The following is a 20,893-nucleotide window of genomic DNA, read 5'->3' on the forward strand; positions in this document are numbered from 1 at the left end:
CTTGTAGTGCTAGAAAACTATTAAATAGGATAGAGTTGTCTACGTTGCGGACAGACGGACACATGTAGACCAAACGGGTCTTGAGACTGTGGAAGGGTTCTGCTTACCTTTCCCAGTTATAGAGATTAATGTTGATCTGGATTGCCTGGTAAACGAGGCCAGCCTGGAGAAGGACCGTTTCAGCCTCCTGTATGTTCCCACTAAACATCAGTATGTGGGCCATTTTAGATTCTTTAGATGGAAGATCTTTTATAGCATTGATATATCGAACTTTATCAATCTAAAAAAGGGAGGAGAAATATATCACATGTCAGTAACAATAGAAATATAATAAATTATGTTAAGAAAAAATTCACGTGGATTACATAAGCATGATTTACTTACTTCACCAATCGCTGCATAGGCTATTTCTGCAGTAATCATATCTCGATTAGCAACCGCCATTGCTGCTAGGCAGGCCCACATGCTCTGCTCCTAAGTGAAATATGAAAATAGGTATCTTAAGAAGGTAGCTGAACTACCTATAAATGGTATTTCTCAATCTGTGGCTCATGACCCCTTTGGGGGTCACATATCAGATATCCTAAATATCAGATATTTATATTATGATTCATAAAAGTAGCAAAGCTACGATTATGAAGTAGCAATAAAATAAGTTTATGGTTGAAGGTCACCAAAACATGAGAAGCTGTATTAAAGGATCACACCTTTAGGAAGGTTGAGACCCACTGCTATAAGCAGTGGGTTTAAATTCTAATAGTATATAATTAAGTAATTAATTTACAAATAAATATTCTGAAACATAGAATTTTAAAAAGCTAATAATAAAATATATATATAGAAGCCAGATATGGTAGGAAACTTTTAATCTTAGAACTTATGAGTCAGAAGCAAGCAGACCACTGTGAATTTAAGTCCAGCTTGGTCTACATAGCAAGTCCGAGGCCAACTAGGGCTACATAAGAAGACCTGTGGAGTCTCTATTTAAAAACATTACCACCAGACAGAGGAGTTGTTCAAGTAGAGATGGTCCTTTTCACAATTTTCTTAACCCCTACTGTTATCATTACTCATCTCTTAAAAGGGAGACTGGTGTGTAATACATGCACAGCACATAAGGTACCTTAACGAAGCGGCAAAGCCTTACAGCATCTTCCCACTTTGAGCTGCTCACATATTCATGGAGGATAGCAGGGTACGGTGATGTGCTGATGTGTACCAGGGAGCCGTCAGCTCTTCTTATAGTTACCTGATTTCCAACAAAACTCACTATGTGGGGGTTTTTACTATATTCACTGTTGAAAACAGAGGAAAACTTAAACCTGTATTCTGCACAATGTTTTTCTTATGTATTCAATTTGGGAAATAACTTTAACATACATAATTTCAAAACTCACTACCCCCATTTAACTCCAAGCCAATTAGATATTCAAATCAACACTTCAATACAACATGTAGATAGATATACACTTGAAGCACTATATACCAACACTTTAAGAGTTGTTCCATATATTCAATTGCTCCAGTCCTGGCATCTGCAGTGAGCTCTGGCTACTGTTTAGATCTTGTTCCCTGAGGTGGAGCCCAGGGAGACCTGATCAGGGGTAGGACACTGCCTGTGAAGGCTAGCTAACCTAGAGCCCCATCCCTGCCATGCGTCTGTCCCCTTCCCAGCCTCGAGTGAGCAGTTTTGCTCTACCACTCATGGCTGCCATATGCACTCTATCGCCACAGACCTAAAGGCAATGGGGCCAATTGATCATGGACTGGACCCTCTGAGGCCCTAGCCAAAATACACCTTTTCTTCTTTATGCTGCTGGTTTCAAGTATAGTTATAAACAGTAACAGAGAGCTGACTAAAATCTTCAGCTTTGAGTCTTAAATTATAAAACAAGCAACTTAGCTATTAGTTTGAAAATATATAAAGGGCAAGTGGATAAAAAAATTAAGATGAATTCCAAAATTATTTTCTCATAGTACAAACAGATGAACTTTAAATAAGAAGACTGACATCTTTCCATTAATTCGTTAATAATATTTTTCCTTGTTTTTCGAAGACAGAGTCATACTGTGTAGCCCTGTCAGGCCTGTGGTTCACTATGCTGACGAGGCTGGCCTTGAACTCACATCCTCCTGCCTCTGCCTCCCAAGTGCTGGGATCAAACATGTGTGAAACCACATCTAATTTACAAATATTTTTAAAAATAAGCTTTTGTTTTGTTTCTCTAGTTTTGTTATAGTTGTGATCTTAAACACTAAAAGTAAACTCAAAACCAATTTGAAAACCAAAGTAAAGCTCAGACCTAAGAAGTCTAGCTAGCTGCTCTGAGAAAAGTAAGAAAATGTTCTTCTTGAGAATTTAGGGATACATTTCTGACACATTTAGGGTTTGTTGTTTGCTTTTAGGCTTTTCAGCAACTGTGATTTAATCTACCTTTAACATCTGCCAAAAATCTAACTGAAGAGACACATTCTTGGGATTCTTAAGAAAGTCAATAAAAATATGGACTCTGGGTAGCTGTAACCAAGTTTACATTGCTGAGAAATCTTAAAACTGCTTTAAAAATCATTAAGTCAGGCCGGGTGTGGTGGCACACGCCTTTAATCCCAGCACTCAGGAGGCAGAGGCAGGTGGATCCCTGTGAGTTCGAGGTCAGTCTGATCTACAAAGTAAATCTAGGACAGCCATGACTACACAGAGAAACCCTGTCTCGGAAAAAAAAAAAATCATTAAGTCACACTAGAAAAACCCACCGGAGCTATCATTAAACAAAATTAAACTTGACAATTATACTCATTTATAAAGGATGAGTAAATAATTCATATTTTATTTTCAATTTAAGTGCATCACTTAAATCTTAACAAGCCAACTTTAGCTGAACAATTTATTTAGTTGAGTCTTATTAAATGCAGACAAAGCATGGCAATTAGAGCTTTGTTTACAATATAAAATCCCACGCAACACGGCATTACCTTGCATCTCTTTCATACAATGTTTTGGGCAGAATGTCTCTGTCCACGTAAACAGCATTGGGGTAATACCATACTGTGAATCGAGTATCTTGAAGTCCACAGAGGATATTGCACGTGTCACACCATGCCAACGTATGCACCATGGTTCCTTAATTTAAAAAGAACAATCGTGGTCCATTAGTGTCAACAGATATTAGGATCTACCTTTAAAGTCAGCTGACAAGCAAGATCCTAGTTAATGTAATGGCTATATCTCTACTCTCTGCTTGTGTAACCGTGAACAGATGCAAACACTCTGAAAAGTGAAAACACTGTGTTCCACATAGAACCATTCCACTTTTAATCAACAGGTGTTTCACTACTGATTTAGTCACAACTAAAATTTGCTGCTGAATTTGATTTACAAAGTGATGAAGAAATGTGAGACTAAACCTTATACATTCATGCAAACACTACGCTACTTTGTGCATGATACACCATCTAAGAAAATAGGCAATAATTAAAATTTTAAGTGTGTGGAAATTATTTTACCTAGTTTAATAATCTGTTCTTCTTTCCCAAATCTCTTCACTGAGGTGATGTAGAGGTCTCTGTTCTTATCAATGAAAGCAATTTTTCTGTCATTGGTAAGTCCTTTTTGATCCAGAGCAATTTCTGAGATTTCATTCTAAAATTTCAAAAAGTATATAAGTAATAAGTTCATTTCAGTATTTGACATATGATCATTTTAATTAGTTATCAGTACATTTCTATTCTTAAGGATCAATTAAACCAATTGTGGTAGCATACACCTATACTCCTAGCACTCAGGAGGCAAAGGACCATGAATGTTAGGTCAGCCTGGGCCACAGTACAAAATCTTGTATTGAGCAGAAAACAAACAAACAAACAGGACAAAACAACAACACAATCAATTAAATGGCAATTACTTACTTGCTCCTATTAACTTATTTCATTAATTTGTTTAAGCCCAGGGAATATAGATTTAAAGAAAAGTGAGAAATAATTCCCAAGAAGGTGAGGGGTCCCCAGAAAGAATTACCCCTTATTTAGTCATTTTAAGTTGGTAATATCTAAGACTTCATACGTAGCACTAAAGTGTGGTTACTTTCCAGGCAACCTGCGGTTCCTTAAAATACCATCAAATAGTACCTACTGATACTCAGTAGCAAGGACCTTTTGTCCCGTCCTTAGCTACAGACAGAATCAAAGGATAAGCGAGTCTCAGTACCACACAAGAGGTCTACATTAACGAAAGGTTTCTTATAACATGTATTCTAAGTAGATTGCCTAACACTTATATTTTAAAGATTAGCTAAGTAAACTTTAGAAACACATGAGAATATGTCATGCTTTTAGAACATTACAATTTACATTGTTTTCATGTTGTTTCCCATGAAACAGAAAATGTGGTGTAGGCATTATACTTCCCAAGTGAGAGCCAGAGTCATTCTGTGAGCTTTTTAGAGGGTGGGGGTCAGAAAAAGTTAATAGTCAGCAAGACCAGAACTTATAATTTAGACTTCTAACTCCAAGATCTTTGCTTCTCTGCAATAATAGAATATTAAAAAGTTTCTTAAAAACTCAAAACACTTTAGTATGGATTCATTTCAGTTCAATTCATGAGTGATTTTTATGCTGTCTACAGTGTCTGAAGACTGCTAAGAACTCTGAATTACATAAGGATCATTATTATACCATCAGTCACTGTGTCCAGAGTTATATACACAACACCTTTAAAATAAAAGCATACATATACCTTTATTCCAGTTGGTGGACCAGTCACCCTACTTCATAATATACTTTTGAAAGGGAACCCTTCTAGAATATAATTCATATTTTAAAAAAGTAATTCTTGTTTCATAAATATTAAAGCATGCTAAGTACTATGATCCTAGCATTATAAAGATAGAAACATTTGAAATAAATTATATTTACAAGTAAAAAAGTATTTGTTGGGCTGGAGAGATGGTTCAGCAGTTAAGAGTACTTGCTGTGCAAGCATGAGGACCAGAGTTCAGATCCCGACACCTGCACAACAAGCAGGGCACCTAGCATAAGCTTGCAACCCCAGCTCTGAGGCAGAGGGGAGGCAGAAGGGACTCTGGAGCTTCTGGCTTAGCGGAGAGAACTCAAGGCCCAGGCTCATGAAGAGACTTAGTCTCAAAGGAGTAAGTGTGGAATTATAGACAAGGGCACCTGGCACTTCTTTGGGTCTCTGTTTGTACATGTGGGCATGCGTGTGTGCGTACGCACACACACATACACACACGTAAACACATCTTTTTTTTTTAAAGGAGTGTTTGTCAACACCAGCAGAAGAAGCTAGTGTTGGTGTACTCTTAGAAATAGTTACCCAGATGATTCTGGTTTCTACGAAAGTTACAGTCAAAGATGGACAGTAACGTCTGCCTACACAGAGGCCAGGGATGCTCTCTTCCACAGCAGAGCTTCCCCCCTCCTGTCCAGTCTGTCTGCTTCTGGTCTAGTCCTCCTGGGTCACTCTGCAGTGGGACATGAAAACAGTTTGTGCTTGTTCAAAGTTTCTCCCTTGCTGTGCACTCACTGATAATCGTAGACGTAGTAACAATGCAGACTTAGTTTAGGTGTGGTGGCACACGCCTGCAATCCTAGCCCTTGGGAGGTAGAAAAGGAGCAGCAGGAATTCAAGGTCATCCTCAGTTACATGTAAGTTTGGGTCAGGCTGAGCTACAAAACATCCTGTAGCCAAAACCAAAATAAAACACCACATTTGAGTTCTACTCTGAAGTCTGTTATTACAGAAGAGAGCTTAGGGTTTGGTTTCTTCAAACATAAAATAAAACTGATAGAACACCATGATGGGTGGATCTGGGCCCAGGGAGTCTGCTCAAACTACTGCACCAACCAAGGACAATACATGCAGTAAACATCGTACCCCTACCCAGATCTACCTAATGGACAGGACATTCTCCACAGTTATGTGGAGAGTGGGGATTGACTCTGACATGAATGCTGGTGCCCCATATTTGACCACCTCCCCTTGGTGGGGAGGCCTGGTGGCACTTAGAGAAAGAATAAGCAGGCTACCAAGACGAGACCTGACAGGCTGTAACCATATGGTGGGGGAGGAGGCCCCCTTGGTCATAGACCCAGGGGAGGGGAATAGGGTGAAAGCAGGAGGGAGGGAGGAATGGGAGATACAAGTGATAGGATAACAATTGAGATGTAATCTGAATAAATTAATAAAAACAACAACAACAAAAAACAAATATAAAATAAAATTGATAAGATGAATTATTATTGCCTAGAATGTAAAACATTATCTGTTGTTGTTTGCTTTGCTTTTGTGGAACAGAATCTTTCTATATAACTTTGCTGGACCAATACTAACAATGCAAGCCAGGCTGGCCTCAAACCAGTGGTAATCTTCCTGCCTTGGCCTCTTGTGTGGGATCACAGGCATGCACCACCACGCCCAAGCAGAATGTAAAACTTAACATTTCTTGTGTTCCAGCCACATGTACCAGTAAGTTATAAGATACAGAAGCCGTTCCCTGCATGCTTATATACACTTAGGATATGTGCTCTAGCCAAGGGCACATAAGTTAAAGCAATGTGTATTCAATGTTACTAATGATTCACATTTCAACCTTTTGTACAAAAACGATTATTTTGATAGCTGAAAATTTTATTTCTTTTTAAGTACTTATTTCTACTGAGCAGGACGGATTCTGCTTATGTAGTCTTGATTTAAATGACGGCAAACAGGCATCACATTAGCTTCTAGCGGGAAGGCAAGCAGACACAGCCTCTTTGGAAGATAATACTTCTTAAAAACCACAAATGGTCTAAACCTTTGACAATGTTTGGAATTAATGCCACAGCTATAACGCAGCATATGCAAGCAACACTGTGGTGGCAACATTCCAGAAACATTTCTTGCCTGTTTTTGAAGCATCTCACTAGCCCAAGCCAGCCTTCACCATGCTGGGATGACAGCTGTGCAGCACCATGCCCAGCTAGACTGCAAACTTAGGCAGCTGTCCACTGGGCAGATTAAATAAACTGATATTGCCAGACAGTGTTATGTTATATGATGGTGGTTGGGAGTGGGAAAGACCATTATGTACAGTATAGAAAGACCTCCAAAAATGGTGTTCTGTGGGAAAAATGCAGGGGGCAAACCTACCTACTGCATTTTTATATAAACAAAGGGAAAGAAGACGTGTCAGTGCTGTTTGTCTATGCAGTAAAAAATTTATGCAAGAACTGTCATACTTATCTGGTAGAATATAGAAAATTGGTGTGGGAGGAAAACATTTTTTTACTATCTATTTGTATGTGTGTGTGTGTTTTCCCCAAGACAGGGTCTCTCTGTGTTGCCTTGGCTGTCCCAGACTCACTTTGTAGACCAGGCTGGCCTTGAACTCACATCGATCCACCTGCCTCTGCCCCCCAAGTGCTGGGATTAAAGGTGTGCACCACCATGCCTGGCGAAGGCTTTACAATATATTTTAATGCTTATTACATTTCTGACTTACATGACTTTATACATTATTTAAATGTAAAACAAATAACTACTAAAGGGGGAATACAACTTTGTTTATTATTTAACAAAGTTAAATAAGTAGCAATTCATCAGGATTGCTAAATAATGTTAAAAGCATCCTTATGCTTTCAAGTACCACATGTTTAAAAAGATAACCATCATGCAATGTGCTCCTTTGTTTAAGAATAAAAAGCAGGGCTGGAGACGGCTCAGTGGTTAAAAGCACTGGCTGTTCTTCCAAAGATCCTGAGGTCAATTCCCAACAACATGGTGGCTCATAACCATCTATAATGAGATCTGGTGCCCTCTTCTGGCCTGCAGGTGTACATGCAGGGAGAATACAGTATAAATAATAAATAATAAACACATATCTTTAAAAAGAACACTTTACAATTCAGGGTGCTTTGTGCTTCTATAGAGAATAATTTCCCTCTAATATAGCTGTTGAACTACAGTCTCTTTTTTCTTTTTTTTTTCATTTTTCGAGACAAGGTTTCATTGTGTAACCTCAACTATCCTGAACTTGCTTTGTTGTATAGGCTGCCCTGCAACTTACAGCGATCCGTCTGCCTCTGTCTCCTAAGTACTGGGATTAAAGGTGTGCACCACCACTGCCTGGATGGACTACAGTTTTAAAACCTAAAAAGTGCTGCCTAAGGACAGGTCAGAAAAACTACTACAAAGTCATAAAGACACTTTTATGTATAAAGTTTAGTACGACAGAACATGGTACTGAAAACACAAAGACCTACTCAACTGACACACCTGTTAGGCGCCCTATTTCAGACTTCTTGGTCCTTAGTCTTTTTCTCTTCTTCTTTTTTTAATGTATTAATTATACAATGTTTTGCCTACATGTAGGTCTGTACTCCAGAAGAGGGCACCAGACCTCATCACAGATGGCTGTGAGCCATCATGTGGTTGCTGGGAATTGAACTCAGGACCTTTGGAAGAACAAGCAGTGCTCTTAACCTCTGAGCCATCTCTCCAACCCCCATTCTGAGTCTTAAGATATGGCATTTTTAGACAAAATATGTATGATATATACTTATTTTTAAAAATTAAATTAGTGGCCATTTATACTAGTAGACACAATAAGTGTTTATTACCTTATGAGAAAGGAGTTTCCCATCCCCTAAGGGTTTTCCAGTTGAGGCTTCAAAGAGGAAGATTACTAGAAAGAAACAGTAGGATGTTAGTGTGTTATATTAGAGTCATGGCTGGTAAATTTCAGTGGAGCTATCATGATTCTTAGAAGAAAGTGTTTAATTTTATGGACCACAGAACCTCTATCAGCCCAGAAGACCAGCAACATCAAATTCCTAATTATTAATAAGGCTATATTTTTATGAAAACAGACCTAATTTTTTTCCTGTCACATAGTCCCTAATTAAAACTGTTACTGAATGTTAAGCAAACGGCCCACGAGTTTATCAATGGCAAATCCAAATGTGGATATACCATTCAATTTTTATTATTTCTGATTTAGACCTGTTTAGCAATCATATTCATGAAAGAAAATATGCATCAAGTATCTACCTACATGATGCCAGGCAATGTACTCTGTGCTGTTTCTATTATACACTCATGTGGTAAAATAAATAATTTATCCTGGGTCCTTGGCTGAGAGCTTCAAAACCCCTTAACATTTCCAGAATAATAGAAGAGTTTCTTTGCTATGTTAGTTAGAACAACAGATTCTTCATTGGTGCTACAGATAAGCGCTCACAATCAGAAAAACCAAGCAGCAGTTAATAGGATGGGGCTTTTAGCCTCTGACTTCTGTGGATGAGCAGAGTCTAGAGATTGAGTTCAAACAAGTGGCCAATGATTTAACTAACCATCCTATGCAATAAACCCCCAAAGCTTGCTGAGAACAAGCAGCTGACATGGAAAGTGATGGCAATCTCATGAAAAGTACCCTCAACTTTAGGGGTTGTACAAGTTCTGAATATTCAGGGTTTGAACAAAATTGCAGTATACCAGGTTTGGGAGGAAGTGGACTGTCAATAATTGAGATTCTCCATAAATCATTAATATGTTATTACAAATTGATGGCCTTGTAAAATATTCAACTCACAGCTTCAGAGTATCGGCTGGCTTGCCTCAGAACTATGGGGAGGCCATAGCAACCTATATGTGTTATGAACACTTGCTTTGGGAGCTCAGCTAGTTCTTAGTCCAGGAATTTCCCTGCACTCTTGAGGGGAGCTTCTAGAACTGTGCCTTACATATTTCTAGCAAACTTTTTAAGTTTTAGAATTAACTTAGAAGAAGAAAAAAAAAGAAAGAAAGAAAGAAAGAAAGAAAGAAAGAAAGAAAAGAAATCAGCTATTATAATTTGGATCATAGCTATCTCCCCAAAGCCATACATTAGAAGCTTGGCTGCCAGCCTGTCATGCTAAACAGGAGCACTGAGTCTAAGGAAGGAAGTCAGGTGTTAAGGGTGTGCCTCCGGAGGGAACAACAGGAGGACCCTAACCCTCTTCTCTTTCTCAGCGTCCAGACACTATATGATGAGCACCTTTGCCCTAGCATGTGTTCCCTCCCATAATGTTCTGACTTGACACAGGCCCAGAGCAGCAAGGTCAAGTGACCACAGACTGAAACCCCTGATACTGTGAACACAAATAAGCCTTCCTATCTTGTAATTAATTGTCTCCGGTGGAGAAAGCTAACACATACATAAATAAGATGTAGTTTATAAAATACTGACTTTCTACCAAGTGACTATTTTAGAATTATTTCTTAGTTACATTTCTTTTTTAAGGCTGTTAGCAATGATTTATTTTCCTAACTAAATGCTAGTTAGGAGAACTAGCTCTCATGTTGAATGTGGAAGATATTTCAAAATTAAATAATTACCCTAGATAATCAAGAATTACTTTTAAGATAAGACATTTCCAGGCTGGAGAGATAGCTCAGTGGTTAAGAACACTGTCTGCTCTTCCAGAGGCCTGAGTTCAATTCCCAGCAACCACATGGTGGCTCACAACCATCTACAATGAAATCTGATGCCCTCTTCTGGCACCCAGGTGTACGCACAGAGCACTCATGGACATAAAATAAATAAATACATCTTTTAAAAAAAGACAAAACATTTTCTAGGGCCAACAATTCTATGAAAAAATTTGCAATGTTTTACAAATCCAAACCACTGTATTACTTCATATCTGTTAGGATTACTATTATAAATGCCATGACAGCAGAACAAAAAAACAAAACAAAACAAAAAAAAAAAGAGAAAAATGTCAATGAAGATGTAGGAAAAAATTTACACATTGCTTGCAATGGTTGTTGCTGCCATAAAAAACAGCATGGAGGAACCTCAAGAAGTTATAAGTAGGACTCCAGGTGGTGTAGAGATGTGGGAGCACTGGATCAGTATCTCACATAAGCGGCTCATAGTCATTGTGTCATAACATCGTAACTTCCAACAGCCATATGCGGAGACATTCAGTCTCATCAGTAGACAAGAAAAATGTGGGGGTGGGTGCATGATAGAGGGGGCAGGAGTGGGGAAAGACAGAGAGAGAGACAGACACACACACAGAGAAATATCATTTAGCCTTAAGAAAAGAATGAAAGACAAAAAAAGAAGAAAAGAAAGGAAGGAAGGAAGGAAGGAAGGAAGGAAGGAAGGAAAGAAGGAAGGAAGGAAGAAAGAAGGCCCTGCACATCTGGAAGACAGGCTAGGTGAGATAAGGTAGCCACCAAAGGGCAAATATTGCCTACTTTTACCAATATAAGCTGCCTGAAATAACGGATCTTACAGACGCAGATGGCGGATGGTGGCTGCCGGAAGCAGGGGAAAGAAAGCAGTAATGCAAGACGAGCAGGGTCTAAAGTTCTTTGTGTGATATGAAAAATTATATAAAGATTGACTTACTTTTTTCATCAGCTTTGTCTTTTATTGCTATAGTGTCATTACTCAGAGACACAGTCTGTGCATTCAGAATATCTGTTCTCATTCCAGGGAACTTTGGAGAGGAAATGAAGCGCCCTTCGTAAGAATGCAAATAGATACCACCACCGTCTACCAGAAGAAAATGTCTAAAAAATAAATTTAAAAAATTTTAATAGGGAGATACTCTATTTTCATTTCCATATTAAAGAATAGTTTATCGTTTGGGGAAACTCTAAATCCTACAATTATAGTAAATATAAAGATAAAGACGGAAATATTCAAAAAATTCAAAGTACTTGTTTTGGTTTGGTTTGGCTTTTTGTTTGTTTGGTTTTTGGTTTTTGAGACAGGGTTTCTCTCTGAAGCCCTGGCTGTCCTGGAACTCACTCTGTAGACCAGGCTGGCCTTGAGCTTAGAGATCCACCGCCTCTGCCTCCCAACTGTTGGGATTAAAGGTGTGTGCCACTACCACCCTGCCTTGTTTTGTTTTTTAAACAGTAATGATATGTATTTAACAATCACAGATTATGTTAAAGATAAAAAAAAAAAACAGGTACTGGTTAAAGTCAAAGCCAAAAATGCTCAAAAATCAACTTCAGTGGCAACATTTATTGAGGTACTTCTGGTTTTAAAATTATGTCATAATTATCAGTATCATATCTAAGCACATGTTTTTCCAATAAGGCATTCAGGTTCATTCATATGGTACAGCTATATTTAAGGCCCTAGGATCCTTGTGGTTAATTTTTTCTTAAACATTTTATGGCCAATATATATATATATATATATATATATATATATATATATATATATACATACATACATACACACACACATATATATATATATGTATGTATATATATTTTTTTTTAATTCACACATACACAACAAAGAGGAAAACAAAGACCTCTATGTGCAGAAATCAATTTAAAATCTACCTGACACAAAATAATGACAGCAAACAAGGTAGGAACACAGCAACATTTTTAACTATTTTTTTTTTTCAGGATTGGTGATTGAACCTGGGCTCTAGATATGTAAGACAAGTGCTCTACCAGACAGACATTTGCAAAGCGATAAAGTCACTCTGTATGTGCATCTAGACATACCACAGCTTGCCATATATGTCGGTTAGAAGGCAACCTCAGGTGTCCGCCCCGCCTTCTACCTTGCTTAAGAAAGGAATTCTTTGTTCTATGCAGCTGCACAGCCCAGGCTAGCTGACCCACACACCAGGGAGATTCTCCCATGTCCACCTTCCATCTTACCACAGGAAGACTGAATTACAGATGGCCACGACTGTACTCAGCTTACTTGGGGTCTGAATTCAGATCCTCACTTTTGTGGTAAGCGCTGCATCCCTGGAGCCATCTCTCTAACCCCTAACTCACTTTTTCTGGACATTATATTTCAAATTATTCATTGTTGTCATTCTTGGGGGTGGGAGCAGTGAGACAGAGTCTCTATGTACCTGGCTGTCCTGGAACTTTTTGTGTAGACTAGGCTGGCCTCAAACTCACAGAGATCCATGTGCCTTTGCCTCTCAAGTGCTGGAGTTAAAGGTGTGTGAATGTCTTGTGTTATTCAGTGTCTTAAATAGTTTCCACAGTGTATGCTTATTTCTGTCTACTTATCTTAAAATATACTTTTAAAGTATAACTGCAGGACCAAGGAGCATATATCTTTTAAAATAAAATATATCATCAGAATATCTTCAGAAAGGTTATATTGATAGATGTATACAATATTTGTATTCCTATTTTCTTCTTTTTAATGATTTATTTTGATTTTATTATTATCTTTTTAATTTGTTCACTTTACATCCTGATTGAAGCCCAGCCCTTGTCGCCTCCCGGTCTCCCCCTCCCTCCCTCCCTCCCTCCCTCCCTCAGCCCCTTCTTCCCCTCCCCTAGGCCTCAGAAAGGGGAGCCCTCCTCCCATAACATCTGATCTCAGCCTATCCAGGCTCATCTGCACTGTCTATACCCTCTTCCTCTGTGGCCTGGCAAGGCTGCCCCACCAGGAGGCAGTGAGTGATCAACGAGTGGGCAGCAGAGGCCATGTCAGAGGTAGTCTCTACTCCCCATATTATGTATGGGACCCACAGAGGCCATGTCAGAGGTAGTCTCTACTCTCCATATTATGTATGGGACCCACAGAGGCCATGTTAGAGGTAGTCTCTACTCCCCATATTATGTATGGGACCCACAGAGTCCATGTCAGAGGTAGTCTCTACTCCCCATATTATGTATGGGACCCACAGAGGCCATGTCAGAGGTAGTCTCTACTCTCCATATTATGTATGGGACCCACAGAGGCCATGTCAGAGGTAGTCTCTACTCCCCATATTATGTATGGGACCCACAGAGTCCATGTCAGAGGTAGTCTCTACTCCCCATATTATGTATGGGACCCACAGAGTCCATGTCAGAGGTAGTCTCTACTCTCCATATTATGTATGGGACCCACAGAGTCCATGTCAGAGGTAGTCTCTACTCCCCATATTATGTATGGGACCCACAGAGTCCATGTCAGAGGTAGTCTCTACTCCCCATATTATGTATGGGACCCACAGAGTCCATGTCAGAGGTAGTCTCTACTCTCCATATTATGGGACCCACAAGGAGACTGTGCTGCCTACCTACTACATCTGTGGTGAGGGTCTGGGTTTATTCATATTTTCTTAACACTGAACATATTATTTTTAAAACTGTATACTCAACATCCAAATGTCTTGGTTTAGAAGTATGTGTTGATTCAGGAATTGCTAATTGTTCTAACTAAAGAAAAGTTAGTACCTAACAAACACCAAAAGTACACACTCTGATTAATACTTAAGGGTAAATATTTATTTAATTGAATTATTTAGTCCTTTTGAATTAGTATATGGCCACACAATATCATACAAAAATAGAATTTCCTAATTTTGACTAATTAACACATCATTAATCTACTCTTTCTTGCAGGGAGGTGTAGCGTACGCCTTTAATATCAGCATTTGGGAAGCAGAGGCAGGTGGATCTCTGTGAGTTTAAGGCCAGCCTGGTCTACGGAGTGATTTCCAGAACTACCAAGGCTACATAGAGAAACTCTGTCTCAAAAAAGCAAAAAACAAAAGAGACAAGAAAAAAATAAATTAAAAAAATTAAAAGTAGACTTTCTTTGTGTCATTACTGAAAGCACTTTGTGGGTTTTTTGTTTGTTTGTTTATTTGTTTTTACACTATACAAAAACCAATTCAAAATAGACCAAACATTTCAGTGTGAGACCTGTCACTCTAAAACTGCTATATACACATAGGGAAATTACATTAAGATGCAGGCTTAGGCCAGAACTCTCTGGAAAGATGGCTGCTGGTAAAGTGCTTGTCTTGCAAACACAGGGACCTAAGTTGAAATCCTTGGCACATAAAATGCTGGACACAGCAGTGTGCTCCTATAATCTCCAGCACTGGGGAGGTGAAGACAAGTGAACCCCTGGAGCTCCCTGGCAAGGTAGCCGAGCCAAGTTGGTAAGCTCCAGGTTCAGTCAGAAACTCGATCTCAACACAGTATCAGAAAGCCCAGGAGGCCTCAAACAACTACAGGCAACCAAGGAGTTCTAAGAGACAGAGAGATAGTCTCCCTCAAGGAAAAACACATCACTTGGTTATACAATACCAAAGGGTCAGCCCTGAAAACATACATACAAGTATCATTATACATACAGAGAGCAAGTTGTATTTAGTAATACACACACGCGTACACACACACACACACACACACATGCATGCACACACACAACAATAATTAATGGAAAAAACGTCATGGATTTGAAAGAGCAAGGAGGAGTATATGGTAAGAGTTTGAAGAAAGGAAAGAAAATGGAGAAATGATATAATTATATTATAATCTCAAAAATAAAAAATAATTTAAAAAAAAGTATGGTAGAGAACATTAGATGAAGCCACCAGGCATGAACTCTGGCTTCATGCACACAAATATGCTTGTGTACATGAGTATGTACACATATACACCCACTCCCACCTACACACAGACACCAGACAGATGATAGAGCGCAACCGAGGAAGACAGCCAATGGCAGTCTCTGACCTACACACATGCATGTATACCTGCTTGCACATGTGCATACACATACCACACAAATGACACCAAGCTCAGCATGCAAGCATTTTCTATTATAAATAAAACATCAGCTTTTAAACTTCTCATAAGGAAATACTGTTTCAATGGGTAAACGTTTGCCTGTGAGATCAGAGGTAGGCAGTAACTAAATCATCTTTTATATAATTATTTATGCCACAATACATACTTAAACTATGAATACACTCAACAAACTTATAAATAATATATACATTTATTTGGAATAAAAGACATTTCAGAAATGTCTTTAAATAGCTGACCTCCTACCCTTTAAATGGCAAAATGACATGTATTTAAAGTTGTAAGTAAAACATGTTTCAATTTCAGATGACAAAGTTTGACGGTGCAATTTCTTGATTACTCAGCATCACTAATATGATGGCCATGCTCCTCAGTAGTTAAATGCAGTCTGGATCCTCCTGAGAATCTGCTGGAGCTCAGAAGACTGACACGGCTCAGGTGCTGCTCTGTGCCTTTGGCTTTCTCTGTGCTTTCTGTCAGCCACTTTCCTGCCTGTGACTGTAGTAGCCCCTAGCACCCAGCAACATCAGTCCTGTTCTGGTTTATTTATAAAAAGCTCTGGGCTGGACAGCCTGCTAATGAACAGTACTATCACTGCCTAGGTGACAAGAGAAGAGATGAGGTAAAGTATGCAGTTTTGGTGCAGAGATTTTATATACTGTATTTTCCAGCATATAAGACAACCCCCAAATATAGAGTTTGCAGCCCGAGTCTGCTGTACAAGGTGTGCGTTGGAAGAGGTGAGTATATTCCAAACTCTGTATTTTAAATGGAAAAGTTAAAGTTGGGGTTGTCTTATACGCCGGAAAATACGGTACATCTGTTTTAGTTAAATAACAATTACATTTCCATACTTCATTGAGTCTTACTATGTAGCTTTTCTACACCTGACCTTGGCCAAAATGAGTATTTTTTGGAGTAGCTTTATCTCTGATTCAGTAGGGGATCATTGTACTTAATAAACTGATTGATGGTTTTTACTTTTTAAAATTGTGGCTTCTGGAGTAACAGCTAGTCCTAATTTTCTCAAGAGAATCAACCAGAGTTTCATAGTCCTATATTACTGAAGGACTTGCCAGAAAATACTACTTTTCAAATTTTAGGCCACAGCTTCATGAAATCAATGAGTTCCGATATTTAAAAATGAAGATAGAGCTGAGGGTATAGCTCAGTCTCAAAGTATGTGCTAAGCACATGCAAAGCCTTGGGTTCAGTCTCCATCATCAAGGAAGGACAAGGCGGGGGTGGGGGGGCGGAGAGCAGGGGAGCACTGCTGAGGTTGGTAGTTAAGTCCTCACTGAAACACTCTTATATGTTGATACAAACTAAGAATAAACTGTATTTGAAAAGAAGTGGGAAGAACGAATGAATTAACAGAAAACAGGGGAAAACTACTTTTCCTGTGGCACTGTCATCTTTTCATATTGTTGCTCTAATGTTACCTGTAGTAAGCTTTCCCCAACATTTCAAGTTACTATCTACTAAATTTCTTAATTTAAAATTTTAATGTAGTGAATGTTGGTGCATATATAATCCACATGTTATCTTCAATATCTTTTTAAGAATTTAAAGAAATTACTGGAATAGAACATTTCCTTACCACTAATCTATTTTTTAAATTATTAAACATAATATAGACTGACCCCAAATGACTACTATATCATTTTTTAAAATGATTTATTTTTATCTTACATATGTATGAGTGTTTTGCTTGCCTGTATGCATATATATGACATGTACACAGTTCCCATATAGGCTATAAGAGGGCACCACATCCCCTAGATGGAGTTGCAGAGGGTGTTAGCCACCGTGTGGGCGCTGGGAACTGATTCTAGTCCTCTGCAAGAGCAGCCAGTGCTCTTAACTACTGAGTCATCTCTGCAGACCGTGTGAGATGTTTTAAAGAATATTGTACTGCTACATGAGCTATCTTAACCCTAAATTCAATAGTTAAAATATAAACAAATTACCTTTCTGCCTGTAGAATTAAACTAACAGTTCCTTCTTTCAGATCAAATATAAGTGGTGTATTCCAGTTCTTCGTACTAAAACATCAATAAAATGAATTTTATTAACATTTCAAACATTAATAAGCAGTTACTCATCTTAAATAGCATGTTTAATTTCACAAATTATCACATATATATTTCTATTAAAACACTTAACATATTATTCTAAAATTATTGATTCACATATGTGTGTCAACTAAAAAGCCCCAGTAACTAGTACTCAGTCTCCAGGACTGAGAAACAAAAACTCTTCATAGAAATATCTGTAAGTTAGCACAACTGAGACCTAATGCAAACACCATGGAAATATAAACTCTGTAGACTATGAGACAGAAGCAAGGAGGTTTCTAGTACTTATTTGAAAAGTTATTTGAGAATGTAATGCACCATTCTTCTGTATTGTTTTCTTTTTCTAGAATTTCTTTTTATAAATTAAGTAAATTACATGTTTGTTTTTTAAATTATATATTTAAATAAAGAGGCAGCAGTAATTAAAAACTTAGAACCAAACCCCAGTTCTTCTTTCAGTAATAAAGTTAAGTAATTTAACCTGGAATCAGCTTACTTAGTTATTCCCTGTGACCTTCAGCTCTCCCCCTTGTAAAATAGGAGTAACACTAATGATTACCATACAAATAGTATGAGCAATGACTCAAGTCTAGAACACTCGTTTATAACAGTGAAATAGGTCTTGGTGAATGTCTTATTAGCACGACTCAGTTCTTCAGCTGCTCCACTGTACTGCATTGTCACAAGTATTGATGTGTGGTATCTTTGCATATTTCTTACCATCGGGAAAGAGACAAGGCTAACTCAGGAAAGAAGACACTTGTGTATTGTCCCACATAGCACAATATGAGGAAAATCCCACAACTAAATAACACCTGACAAACTGATGTAACACCTAATGGTAGCAATCCTATAGCTTCGAACACTATGTTTGTCACTACCACAAGTAAACTAAATCCCGTATTTAGGGTAGCTCAGTCATAATTATCTACAAAACAAACATTTAAACTGAAGAACTCGCCTTCATTTTGCTTAACCCAATGAAAATTGGTCAAATATGAATCTGCATTAAATGACATTTTTCTTCTATGTCTATACTCTTTTCCCTATATCGAAGCTGTTTAGCTTAGTATCTCTTTTGATTTTTCCTAAATTGTCACTGTTCTCCCTTCTCGTCATTTAAGAAAACAATTCACATAACCTTAAGCCACTTGCTTCTTCTCCATGCTTCCCTTCCTCTCTGCTCCAGTGAGCACTGCAGTACTGTACTGTCAGGCTGTACTGACGTGGCTTCTACCAAGCTGTAGATTCTGATTAGTTGCAGATTTGTACATTACATTAAGTGGGAACTGGAGCAGTTGTCAATGAAATTCAATACTGTTACATTATGAATTACTGGGCCTTAGGATATCAATGTAACACTATATATATATATATATATATATATATATATATATATATATCAATTAATTTCTTTATTCAAAATATTGGTACATGCCTACCACATGTTGAGCTAAGCACCAGCAAACAGAAGTAAATAAGATACACTATCTGTGCCCCCATTATCTATCAAATGGTTAAATTATAGATACATTGGAATATAAATGCAAGCACAATGTTTTAATTTCCTTAACCAACACTCCTGAGGGTATGAGCAGTTTCTTGAGTTTTCTGGATACTTCAGATGGTAGGATGTAAAGAGCTGGCTTGTTCTAGCTAAAATAAGGATTTTGGAGGTTGACTATTCAATACAGCCATTGCCTAAAATTGAAATTATATAAACTGACTATGACAGGCAAATTATGTTCAAAACAAAGCTAAGAAATGCTCGGGACTCATCAGTTCGGCTTCATCTACCCCAGTTCATTACACACTCGGTGAGCTACTCACGTCAATCCTAGCTCTGCAGTGGCAACAGCACAAGCTACCTGCCATTTGGCATCTCCTTTCCACGTTCAGCAAATCACACTGGTAGCTTAAAATTGGAGAAATTTTTACATCATCATAACCACAGACTGCAAATCAAGTCTGTCTGCTTCCAGAAAGCTCCGCATGCAGTGCTTGTGAGCACCCTGATATCAAGTGTGTTTTAAATTCCCGGGCAAGATCTTGGTATGTTACCATTCTAGGAGGGAGGACACTGAATGTATTTTCCTTCGCTGTTTCTGGACAACTCTGCATCATCAGCATGTTTATGGTCACCATACCTCCACGTCCTCACTGTGTTCTTCCTGCCTGGCAGCCTTCCCCTTCACAGGGAATCTGCTTGCTCCTGGCTGCCCTAAGCCCTGGGCTTGTGTTAGGATTTTACCAAAGTCTCCAAAGCTGTGAGTAAACACCACACCACATAAGATGCTTCCAGTTATAAATGTGAGTATTAACTGTGAAGCATAAATTTCATTACCTCTGTTTTCACTGCATATAGCTCAGGGTTCTTCCTCATTTCCTTGTCTGAAATAGGGAGCTATGTTGCTATGAAAACTGACAAAAACTCTGGACTTTAGGAAACGCAAAGTGCTTACGAGAACACGTAGCATTGCAGAGATGTTGAAACAACCAAGTGTTCATAGTTTAGAGATGCTTTAATGACTCTGTCACGGAACTCCAATAAATCCACCGCATCATTGAGAACATTGCGAACCTAAGCAAACAAGAAAAAGAAAAATAAGACAAAAAACATTTTTAAAAATCAAAACTTTAAATAGATAAGCTAGTATGATTTTAATATGTATGAAAAATTCAATGTATCCTTAATTAGCTAAGTATATTAAAAATAGAATTCATCTAGGCATAAGCTGATAGATATGCTTTTGTATTAAAAAAAATCAACCAAGAAATACAGATACAAAAAAATTCTCTTAGAAATAAATAGAAAAGACCTATAAGGATTTTTAATCTTCGTGCCAAACCAAGCGATGTAGGAATGGGATGAAGTTAAAAATGTTCCGGCAGTGAGATGCAGCTAGAGGAGGGTGACGTATAGGAGCTGGAAAGAGACCACAGCATTTCTGTCCAGAAGAGTAAGAATATCTCTTTTTTGGTTAGATCTTACTTCAAATTTTAAGTTCTAAAAAAAGAGATAATTGCTTTTAAAAAAATCAGAAGTGAAGGAGTATTGGTTTTATTTTGAAATATAATAAAATAAAAACTGTAAAAGACTATAATGAAGGCACGCTGCACAGAGAAGGGAGAGCACTTCCGTCCATGTGTGAAAACAGGTAATAAAGGAGAAGGGTAAGAAGCAACTGGAGCTGCCGTGGTGGCGCACACCAGTAATCCCAGCACTCAGGAGGCAGAGGCA

At 38.2% G+C, this 20,893-nt stretch overlaps 1 protein-coding gene across 1 annotated transcript in view; it reads right to left on the bottom strand.

The window, feature by feature from the left end:
• IFT80 (intraflagellar transport 80) overlaps nucleotides 1-20,893 on the bottom strand; it is a 78,018-nt gene that overhangs the window by 15,137 nt on the left and 41,988 nt on the right. The window contains exons 8-16 of the mRNA XM_084769662.1: nucleotides 20,115-20,233; nucleotides 17,545-17,619; nucleotides 11,394-11,557; nucleotides 8,614-8,678; nucleotides 3,505-3,640; nucleotides 2,974-3,121; nucleotides 1,124-1,295; nucleotides 385-474; nucleotides 108-280 (exon numbers count right to left, since the gene is read on the bottom strand). Of these exons, the coding sequence (XP_084625788.1) occupies nucleotides 108-280; nucleotides 385-474; nucleotides 1,124-1,295; nucleotides 2,974-3,121; nucleotides 3,505-3,640; nucleotides 8,614-8,678; nucleotides 11,394-11,557; nucleotides 17,545-17,619; nucleotides 20,115-20,233 (1,142 nt within the window). The remainder of the gene's footprint in view (nucleotides 1-107; nucleotides 281-384; nucleotides 475-1,123; nucleotides 1,296-2,973; nucleotides 3,122-3,504; nucleotides 3,641-8,613; nucleotides 8,679-11,393; nucleotides 11,558-17,544; nucleotides 17,620-20,114; nucleotides 20,234-20,893) is intronic.

This window comes from Acomys minous, assembly GCF_964271855.1.
Source record: "Acomys minous genome assembly, chromosome: 19".
NCBI classification, from domain to species: domain Eukaryota; kingdom Metazoa; phylum Chordata; class Mammalia; order Rodentia; family Muridae; genus Acomys; species Acomys minous.